The sequence below is a fragment of the Falco punctatus genome (assembly GCF_963210335.1).
Source record: "Falco punctatus genome assembly, chromosome: 3".
Classification (NCBI taxonomy): domain Eukaryota; kingdom Metazoa; phylum Chordata; class Aves; order Falconiformes; family Falconidae; genus Falco; species Falco punctatus.
Window position 1 is genome coordinate 19,852,184 of NC_137582.1, and position 11,779 is coordinate 19,863,962.

The 11,779-nt window shown below is 36.5% G+C and overlaps 1 protein-coding gene across 4 annotated transcripts in view; it reads right to left on the reverse strand.

Moving 5' to 3' along the window:
* The window catches only part of COL14A1 (collagen type XIV alpha 1 chain), a 123,754-nt gene that overhangs the window by 37,042 nt on the left and 74,933 nt on the right, over positions 1-11,779 (reverse strand). For all 4 annotated transcript variants that reach the window (XM_080378343.1, XM_080378342.1, XM_080378344.1 and 1 more), the window contains 8 exons: positions 10,669-10,792; positions 9,487-9,630; positions 7,339-7,503; positions 5,780-5,818; positions 5,425-5,563; positions 2,964-3,106; positions 1,908-2,017; positions 58-216 (listed from right to left, as the gene is read on the reverse strand). In XM_080378343.1, the coding sequence (XP_080234469.1) occupies positions 58-216; positions 1,908-2,017; positions 2,964-3,106; positions 5,425-5,563; positions 5,780-5,818; positions 7,339-7,503; positions 9,487-9,630; positions 10,669-10,792 (1,023 nt within the window). The remainder of the gene's footprint in view (positions 1-57; positions 217-1,907; positions 2,018-2,963; positions 3,107-5,424; positions 5,564-5,779; positions 5,819-7,338; positions 7,504-9,486; positions 9,631-10,668; positions 10,793-11,779) is intronic.

Below are 11,779 nucleotides of genomic sequence, written 5' to 3' on the forward strand. Positions count from 1 at the left end.
CAAACACTTTTTTCATATATTTGAAATATTTTAAAGAATTGGTCTTGTACTACTCACTGGCGCAGAGTTGTCTCTTGGTCCTCTGGATCTGACCATTCTCCCCAGCACTTCTATGCCATCAGAACTAATATTCCCGGCTGCATTAATGGTCTTCTCGCCCACTTGTTTGCAGTCAATAATTATTTTGGCTGTAGTCTTGCTGATAACAACATGCAACTAAGCAAAAGAAAAGATGTTTTAACACACAAAGGAGCACAGAGGATATATATACATTCCTGGGAATAGGCAGGTATTTTTTTTAAATGAGCCCCTTACTCCCTGTTTGCTAATGAAACTCAGAATAATCCACAGCAAATAAACTAGATGACCTCTAGAGGTCCCTTCCAACCTGAATTATCCTACAATTCTTACCTGCTTAATGAATTTACCTTATTTTTCTGCTTATGGAACATCTGCATATAAACTGGCACCTCACATAATTTATTGAGTAAGAAAATAATTTATCCTGTGCAAAAGATCCACACAATGTTCATACACCACCCAGATCCCGAAGAACCCTTGATTTATGTGGTCAGTAATACTTCCTGGGCCTTGTATAATCCTGCTATATAGCACTGCATTTCACCAATATGTCCTTTATAGCCACTCGCAAAAGCCAAAACTAAGCAGTAAAATTTAGTCTGTAAATTATACATTAACAACACAGCAAAACCTTTTGTAGTGAAGTTTTTACACTGAAAAAGATCAAACCACATCAAACGTGGTACAGAAAAGCAGAACACAGCAACCAAGTTACTTCCCTTCTGCCTTGACTCACACTCTGTTGCACATTGATGATGCAGCAAAGACATTCCCAGCAGAGAGGACAATCCTAGCCACAACCGTCCTGTCATGAGCAAACTCTCAGTTAAGCAAAGGATAGGACAATTTGAGGGAGGGGGGACACCAGATGAAAAGCTGGTAGAAATGTAATATCTTCTCTATACCAGTACACTAACTACATGGGGATCGGAGCCCAAGGTCAGAGAATGGCAGGAAGAAGTCCTTTGGCTGCTTTGGTCTGGGCTCAGCTGGAAATAAATAACTGAAAAGCTGCTATGAATTTGGTCTTGTGCACTTTTCAAACACACATCTAGCAAGGATCATCATTCAAAATACAGAAAAATGCTTAAGAGGAGAATTTGCTAAAGTGCCATATATTGTTCCAAAGTACAACTTAAAAGAGTCAGAATTAGACCCCAGCTCTGTCCTACCTTCCCTTTCTTGCTCTTGATTAAAAAACAAGTACAGAAAAGTTGAGCTCTGTAAATACCATCCTTCAGTCCACAGTTTCCTTTTTTTATTTAGGAAAGATACAAACATCAGGAATAAAAGTGAACAACAAAAGCACCTTCCACAACAAATATGTGCTACAATCCCAGCACTACTTCATCTGCTTTCAGAAAGAATGTTGTGAGTTCTCTAACAGCCAAGAAAAGTTTGTAACGGCATAGCCCTTAAAATATGTTTAAAAATAACAGCTCTAGTCAAAAAAGAGTATATTTTATTTGCTTAACATTTTCTTTTCATTGAATGACATTTCTAATCCAAACCTTAAAAGGAAAAGTCAATTTATCTCTAAATTACATTTCAAGACAGGTATTTTTGATCAACTTTAAAACAGAGGCACAAAGCATGAGATGAAAATTTATCATATCAGCTTCATCACAAAACCTAGGACTTCTTTAACGTTAGTTCATTATTGCAAAGAGACTTAAAACAGCTTGGTACATGATTCTGAATACGCAAAACACATTTCTATTAGCAGTGGTTGACCACATGAAGGAAGATTTCAAAACATGAAAAATTCACACATCTTTATTCAGAGTGGTTTGGTTTTTGTTTTTTTCTCTACTACCATTACTAACCTTATGAAAACTCCCATAAAATATCTTCCTTATTTCAGGACCTTCAAAAGTCACAGTTTGAAAATCTCCTTTGTAGTCGTAGTTAAAGAAAGTCAGGGTTTTACCACCATCTGTGTGAGAATAAAAATAAGGGCTCTGTGTTAGAGGAAGAAAAGGCCTGATGCATTATTTAAAAGAGTCCATTTTGTGTTACAAAGAGCGCAAATGATATCAGATCTAAAGTTGGTAAAACACATTCATAAGTGATATACTGACCCAGAAGAAACAAGTTATTTCAGAGGAAAGGTCTTTTGCGGTTTGACAAAAAGGATGGGCCAGTGGTTGGGAGCCTACCTCACCCATGTCTATGTGATCCTACTCTCCCTCTAGTTCTCTGTGGGACTTGGACAAGGAAAGCAGATACAGATCCTCAAGCTAGCTAAATGCCTGATTTCTACCTATTTCAAGGTGACTTATCTAAAAAATTCTAGGAAAGAAAGAAAGATATGTACTAATATATCTCTTTTAAAATTGGCAGCTATGAAGAACATCTACCGTGGTATCTGCATCTTTTCAACAGTAAATATGGAAACCTAAATTATAATCCCTGGTTTCCAGTTGTGGAAGTCAAATCAAGTAGAAATGAAAAGAATCATCCAGAGATCATGTCTCTAGCTTTAAGTCTACTATCCCCAGACTGCATTTCCTCTATGTATACCATACTGTCAGTACCACTGGCATATATCAAGACAGATTCTATTAGAAACAGATTCAGAGCAGTGGAAATTTTAAAAGCAAATGAGTAAATTCCTTATATCAATTTACATCCAGTACAGCTCTTTGCATTTCAGTATCATTACTCCCAGTTTAGAGCAGCGTACTCGAAATTTGACTCTTAACTGCAAATTAAACTCCATTAAATTAAATCTAAAAAACATACATTAGAGACTCTCACCTTCCGGATTCAGGTAACTGTTCTGGCAGGATATTATAACACTGGCAATAATAAATCTAGACACAGAATGAATCATTCATTCAGTTAAAGAAAAAGTCACTGACAAAACACAAAATACATACTGTCTAAAATAACTCCAACCAGTGGTTCATATCCTTCATTTAAAATCTCCCAAAGAGCAAATGGCTCTGGAGGTGTGTCAGGAAGTATACGGAAGAGAAACGTAATGGTGTAATCAGAAGGGAGACCTTCAGGATGCAAATATCTGTAAGAGAAAGAACACCTTTTAAACTGAAAGAAACATTAAAACTGGTGATTTACTCACCAGCTGTCCAGCTAACATACTTCCTATTACTCTGTGTATTTCTTTGGAAGTCAAGACTGAGAAGTAGTATGAGTAAGTGTTTGCAAAATCTACTCAACTTGATAAATAATAAAAGAATACTTATGAAGAAAGGAGATTTTTTTCCTTGAAATTTACAAAATTGTGCTAAATTATTCTTTTTTTCTTTAATTTGAAGATCAAATCAGAGGTCATTTTGAAGTAAAGATGCAATTAATTATATTAAAAGCTTTTAAAAAACAGTAGCTACTCACAAGACCTTTGTTGTTACGTGGTTTAACGGACAATGAAAATAGAAGTTGCTTGGAAGACCAATCTCAATAGGCATATCCTTTGTTATTTAACCATTACTAATGGATTAAAATTAGCCATGACAGAGACTGTTAAAGGAAGCTTTCTAAATTATAGGGAATTTAGCTTACACATTTCAAAGCCACTATATAAGAAAGTGAAGCCAAAACAGTTCACACATACAGAAACACAATCTGTTCTAGAATTTTTGCAGAAAAGAAAGGAAATACATGTCGTAAAATAAGTATGTAATTTTACGCCTTCTCATAATTTTTTTTATTTAGTACTTCAAATTTAAATTAATCTTTCATTGCCAAATCCCAAAGTGGGACATTTGGGTGAGTGTCTGAAACTACTAACTATATTTTGAAAATGTTAATTGGCCCAATTTCTTAAAATCACAATAAAGGCATCTGAAAGAAGCCTGAAGAGGTTATTTAATCAATTTATTTTCCCCAAATATGATTCATTCCTTCTAAATGTTTCTAGCACGTGTAAGATGTATAGATGTTAATCATGCTGGAAAAGGAGTAAAAAGTGATATATAATCAATATGTGCTGCACAGTGTTTTCAGATGATCAAACATGATGTTACACTGCAAATTTCCCATAGAGAAAAGGGAAGGGTACTGAATAGGTACAAAAAAAAAAGAAAAGGCAAGAAAAAAAAAAAAAGCTTTACAGTATGCCTACTGTACAAAGAATGAAAAAAAATCAGTAATCAGGGTGGGGCAAACAGAGTTTGGGGATACAGAGCTCAAAAAGGAGAATAATATTAATGGCATTCAGTGCACAGATGAGATGACAAAACCAAGTGTTATTATTCAGACGTACCTGTAGATCATCAAGTGAAAGGCAGTGAAAGTCTAATGAAGCAGTAAAATTGGGCTAGGATGGCAGCAAGAGAAGAGCATATAAATGCAGCAGATCCAATTAGAAAGAAGCAGAAAGTGAAAAAGAAGTGAGAAATGCCAATCCCTGGAAATTTCAGCCCATCTAGACCCAGGAGGACACTAGATATGAAGAATGCAAAAAAAAAAAAAAAAAAAGAAAAAAAAAAAAAAGAAAAAAAAAAAGTATAGCTCCACCTGGGATACAACAAGATAATCGCAATCACACAAAAAGACTAATCTGACATTTCATATAAACCTTAAAAGTAATTTCCCACTGTTTTTCTTCCTTATCTCACCTAAAGGATACTTTTTGTTACATCTTCCCATGATTAATCCAGCAGGGCTACTGTTTTTCTCTGGTGCAACTTAATACAAAGTGGGGGACTGGACTGAGAGGAACCAAACACAACATACACAGTGGTCATAGAAGAAACTGAGAGTTTCCATCACTTCCTCTCTGAGGAATGACTGTAAAAGTTTGGTCAGAGGTTTCTTCATCACTTCCTCCATATCTCTCCCAGTCAGTGAACTATGTCCTGCCTTCCAGGAAGCTACTAGACCGTGTTCACACATTTCAGCATAACGAGGTAATCTTCCTTTGTAATCAACAAACGGACTTGGACTCAAGTAAAAGTGACCGAGGACAGCTAAAGCAGGTTCTCATTCTGACCCCACTTCAAAGACATTCTGCTCTCTGTAAGACTTCAACTTGCATTCCACAGGCACCTTTCACAAAGTACTACATACTGGAATCTGCCCAGACATACCCCTGCATGAAATTGCTAGGTGCTAAACTGGCACAAGCCTGAAACTGGCTCATACAAGAAACCCAAAAGAGCCAGTGGGCTTACTAACTTTTACGCACAAGTGCTATTTTTGAATGAAACTGATCGAGAACTCAGGACCCCAGACACTCTTCCTACTCGTTAGTATAATGTAGATATACACTAGCATCTCTGCTCTTCTGACATGAAAATATTGGTCCCTGAAATGAAGAATTGTCTGCACTGGACAATTGCCTTCATGTGTTTTATGAATACTTATGTTAATACATACTTGGTAGGCTGGGATACCAGGGCATCCTTGTGCAGTCTGTAACATGGGTAAACATTAAATGTACCAGGTTCCATTGAAACCCCTTCTACAGCTGAAAACTCCTTTTCAACCAATCCAAACATTTCCATCATTTTAAATCCTGGAAGGTATCAAAACATACATTCTATTAATTTAAATTAATACCGCATTACAGGAAACAAATAAATGACAAAGCCAGTTGCATCAAAGAGTTTCATTCATCATCTGTTTAACAGCTGTTAGCGTAAAGGGAAAATTATTGCCTAATATTGTGAAAATCAGGTAATGAAAATGATTCCATAAATCAGGAACAAAAATAAACACAAAAATACTGTACCTGCAAAATTGTTGCCATCTTTAACTACCAATGGGCAGGCTGGAAAAGAAGGAAAGATACATTTAAGGATACAAGTGATGTCCCACTGGGTCAGAACAACGATCCACTCAGCCCAGTACTCTATCCCCAACAGTAGCAAAAGGAGATGCTCTTTAGGAAGGGCATGCAAACCCAGCCACTTTCTACCCCATTCGGTTGATGCTCCTTAGGATCCACAAGGGTTGCAGCAAAGATGTTAAAGAGTACATCCCTGTGTGTTCCATTTAACATCCTTTCATGGATCTGTTGCCTATGAATTTGTCTAATCCTATGAACCTGTCTTCACAACCTCTTATGGACACAAATTCACTGCCTGCTGCATAAAAAAGTATGTCTTATACTGTGTTTCAACCAATGCTCCCTAATTCTCTATTTGTGAATTTCTCCAGCTTAACTCAATCTCAATCAAGTTCAATTACTTTAGCTGGAATCCTCTGTACCTTTTCAAACTTCACAACAGCTTTCATGAGCAACACAGACCAGAACTGCATGCAGTCCTTAAGATGTGTGCACATATTTTAAATAGTTGTAAATCTGGTTTATATTTTTCCTCTGGTAGGGAAGAAAGCACACTAATCTCTTCCAGGAAAAGTGCCCAGGGCAATCAATAAGCCTAGAGGCAGGGTGTCAAATATGGCACCCCAGGATACTCATATTCAGAGAGATCACTTTTGGAATACAAGCACAAGCGACCTACAAATGCTACTGTTGAGTATTCTCAGCAATCAACATTCTCTCTTTCACTGAAAGCAGAGTTTCTGCTCAAAACCAAAGAACTGATGGGACACAAGCAACATATTTGTGCTTAGCAGCTCTGACATAATTTACAGTTTCATGATCACAAACAGTCCTATGCACAAGAACTCTGTACAATCACCAATTATTCATGTCAGCTATACAGTGCCTACTTCCTGGCTTCTTATATATAAGGAAACATATTGCGGGCACACACCTAAAAGCACATAAATGATTGAACTCTAACCATTAGGTGTTGTTCCAGAAAGTCTTTCCCTCCATTTTCATAAAGAGTCTGAAGTATGGCATTTTCACAGATTTCAAAGAGTTTGGGCATATTTTATGCTTTTCTTTAGGCTACAACTCTTCTACTTTCTCTGCTAATACAAACATTAATGATTAGCTCTCCATTAACAAATTATCCACGGTGATTTGAGTAATAATAAATGTAGCTAACTGTACTCTTACAGATGGCAGCCTAGGAAATAAAATGTAATTAACTTTTTATGACAAAATTCTGACCCATTAACAATGTTTCATGTCTGAAGTAAGTTTCTGACAACCAATGGCTGTATCTTGGATTTATAACAAACAACCATTAATTATTCTGAAGTCACAACACTTTCATTTCCTTAATCTTTTCTGGAAATAACATTTGAGTTACAATACCTGCAGTAAATTATGTTTAAAAGATCAAGAATATCTCTTAATAGAAAATTAATCGTTAGAAAACCCCCACTATTTAGCACTTATTTTAGAAGCAAGTGTAAGTCAAAATGACTAACTTGCTGATGCAGTTTCACAAACAAAAGTGATCAGCTCATCTTCAATCTTTGTAAAGGCATCAAAGTCATCCACAAAGAAGACATGTCGTTCACTGGGCTTGCTGCCAATATTAACTAATTCTGAATAGTCAGCATCAGCTACTCCAATAGCAAAAAAGCTGAAACCTGTAAAAGAAAAAAGAACACTTTTGTGAGTCATTCATTTAGAGAGTGGAAATACGATATGAACACCACTGTATTTGCACTGGCTCCTTTCCTGATTAAATATAAAGTTGGAAATTCTATTATTATCCTGCAACACAAGAAAATTAATGCATGTAATCTAAAATAAAGGTAATACATTCTCTGTGAGGTATTTCCTTCGGCTATTTATGCTTAATCAGTTAATTAAAGCATGTTTTCTTGAACACATATAAGACCACTCGTAGTTTAAAATTCTTGCATAAGTTTAAATGCTTTTCTAATTTAATGCTGTACTGTATGACACATAAAAATATCCATGTATCAAGTATTCCATAAATACAAAGTACAGAAATTAATTTCCTGTAGGTCTTTCACAGATTTTGTTCTGTGCCATATATTAATCAGAATTTTCAAGCCACTGCTGCCTCATGAATGCATACTGAAATAAATGCATTCTCATTTCACCAGCAACTTAACTGCACTGGTTGAATTTGTTCGATATATTCTGCATGGATATATTTTGAAATTTGGGCCTGACTTACAAGATTAAACGGAAATTGTATCCTATATGTTTAAGGAACAGCAAACTAGCTAAAACGTTTTCAACATTTTCCTTTCCATAAAAGATAAAGAAAAAACCTGTCTACATCAGGCTGAATATTGTTAATGGACACACTGTTCTCGCATGGCTCAGTCCCAAATTCACTCCAGTCAATCAAGATTGTCTTTTAGCTTGAATAAGGCCCAAGGGCATTCACCACGTTCTGCAGAGCTTTTAACATAACAAAACTTTGAATTAATGTATTATAACAATATCTTCATGTCTCATCCAATATCAGCACCTCTTCATGCCAGTCTCTATTGTAGGTGCAAGTCACTACCTGCTACAGCCTATCCGCAGCCTACACATGCAGCATGCATAAAAAGAAATGGGAGAGAGGAAGTCATTTGTCCAAGGCGACACATCCCAGTCAGCAACTGAACCCCCACCACGTGCCATCTCCTCTTGAGGTCATTGCCAGTCTAACAGTTAATAAGGCAATGGCAAGACTTACCTGCCAGTTAAACATTTTCTGTTCAGCTTAGATACACACTCCAATTAATTCACAAATATGGGGGTTTCTTGATTGGTATTAAAACAAGTTATGCATGCTCCACTATTTTGTGATATGATCTTATTCATGAAGATGCTGCACTCAGCATCTAGCAACAATATAAGCAAGCAGCCAAGATCAATGATTGTGTTTCAAGAGTCAGTAATATATGCTGGTAACTTCTTAGCTGCCAAAGTGTAAAGGCAAATAAAAAAGCATATATGTAATTTCTTCTTAGATCTCCTCACATTAAAAGGATGATAACTTTTTTCTTCCATCCTTTGGTTTTGTCCATGTAGCCCACTGCACCCTTTGGGTTTTGATACAATCCTCAGTACCAGACATTTCTGCAACTAACCCAGTTCTTATGCTTAGACTCACAACACTGTATGGCTGCTTAAAGCTCTAAAATCAGTGCTTTAAAGAAAAAATCCTAAGGTAATTACTGTAACATGAGAGCAGATCACAACCAGTAAAAGAATATATGAAAGAATTTTCAAAGGACCTCTTGTATAGGAAACAAAACCATTCGGTTTGCTGGTAACTGCAAGACTACACTTCACAGATGACAGTCCATGTTCTCAGGATCATGTCCTCTAAAGTATTCATCCTGAGAGCAATTCCACTGACTACTACATGATGTTAGCACTGCCATCAAAATGAAAAATAAAAGCATTAATCACCGAACAAAATCCAGAATCTAACCATAGCTTAGTGATATTTTGAGTTTCTCAGCAACTACTGCCTGTTTTCTTTAAACCTGGAAATCTTCCTGGAGCAAAATTTACCCTTATCTCATGCCCACACTTATGTATTCATAATTAATGAGAAAAAGGAAAATATGAATAATTCTTGAAACTACACATTTTACCATCTAGTTGCATTTCTCTGGAGACTTTGTTCACATCATCTTGTGATCTCCCATCAGTAATGACAACCAAAACCTTTGGGATGCCCCTTCTCATGCCTGCCTCTCCAGTAAACAGGAATTCTCTTGCATGTTTAATGGCTTTGCCTGAAACAGAAAAAATTGACAGCATGCTTCTACTGTGACATAAATCCAATTTCTCTTGGCTTCTCATATCGTATGTTAGACATCGATAAAAAGAGAAATCTGTCAGGTCCTGAGCAGTCTGTAAATTAGCGCACTCAGTAGTTATTAAAATAGAGATTCAGAAAAGTTTAATTTTGACCTTTGAAAATTTGATGACTTCAGCCATCAGTTTCTCAATCCAGAAGGTGAAGATCAAGAGCACGACATGTGTGGGAAATGGTATTCTGTGCAGGTTAGAAGTAACAAAATCTTCCCTTACTGGATTGTAGGGCCCAATCCAGGTAACAACTGGAAGTGCCATTGTAACATTTTCTTGAGTAAACCGAAAACGTGTTATTTTGATATGACTGAGACTGGAATGCAATGCAACAGCTGCAAGAAATTTCTGTGCAGTCTGAGGATAATAAAACATAGGTTTCCAACTAAAACAGATTTTAACCCTTTCAGCAGTCATCTTTAATTTCTTCACATCAGAGAGCTATGTTAAGGGATTAATTAAAATATAACTCCATTCAGTTAACAGACATCTTCCCCCAGCCTAGTCTTAAACATACCACTGAGGCTTAACTGTCCTGGCTTATAACCAAGCAGATCCTCCACTCTGTCCACTGTTTTCTACATCCTCCCTCCCACCTTATCTCCCCTCCTACTTTTCCACTTGCCAAGCTGATTTCATATTGCTCCCCATTCCACCTCCCACAATCTGCAAACTCACTTCTGCCTTGCTGCCTTTCTCCTTTCTTCCCTTCCTCCTTGATCCTTGACATCACTGCTGGTCAGAGGAGTGAATACCCAGCAGCAAGAGGTGAAGAGTGTCAACTGCAGATTATGAAGACTTTCTAACTTCAAAGTTTAAAAAACTAACCTTTCACCTCCAGCGTGGAGATAACACATTGTCACTGGCTTTGCACTTATATAAACCACTTAGCAAATGGGAAAGAAATACTGCACAGAAAGAACCAGGGAGAAAATCTGCATCATAATCATGACCTTTCTCACCTGTTTTTGTATTTCCTCCTTTGTAGGCTATTTGCTGAATAGCTTCAAGAAGAGTCTCTTTTGTTTTGTATGCATTTAATTTAAATTCTGTCCTGGGATCATCACTGAACTGAATTATTGCCACCTGTGCACACAGAAGATGTGTTCATTACTAAAGCACCACCCAGTGTATAAGCAAAAAGTAAGTGAATCAGTGCATTTAAAACAAGATTTATCTTGTAACTTTGGTTCATCCTTAAATTGAAGCCAGAATTTCTTTTCTTTTTAAGAAGCTTTCACTAAATAATGTTTAATTTTACTCTCTGAAGCCTTGGCAATAATCTAACACTTTCTGGTTTCATTCTGCAGCAAACAGGATGAGAAAAGTAAATACCCACTTTGGCAGAGCACTCTCAATCAAGCCCAAAAGCAAAATCCTAGTTACAGTTGCTCACGTGTGTACAGTTACTCATACACAAAACTGCAGGGACTTAATTCAGTCTCCACAAATTAATACCTGCACATAAGTAAATTAAGTTAGGAAGCAATACTGAAGCAAGTAATAGAAAGATGCAAGACCATATTCTGAAACAGTCTCTCCTAAATATGATGTTACATGAGTCCAGACCCTGTATTTCAATACTGTGCACTAAACCTTTACAACTCACAAAACATATATTGAACCTCATATTCTGTAAGTGCTGCCCCTTGTTTAAAAAGAGCTATTCACATGCTTAGGCTTAAGCTTGGGCTTCAGTTTCTGAAGCGCCATGGACTACATTCTGTGAAAACAGCTGTATAGCAAGAAACAGTAAAAACTGAGCATTCTTCAGGCTTTGGACCAGTTAAAAATAATTTTCAATGCAATCCCAAACTGCATATTGCACAAGTAACACTTCAAACAACAGTAGATTTGCCAATAATCTTTATGGAGCAGATTCAAGCATCTTTAATCAAATACATAAACAAAATAATCATTATAAACACTGTATTTTATTTCAAGCACTTTAGACTCTGTAGAGCACGTGATTTTAAATAAACGAACCTTTAATTTTCCTTATCAATGCCATTTTTAGCTTATATAGAAATAAACACCACAGTGAGTACCAATACCAAAAACACTAACACAACT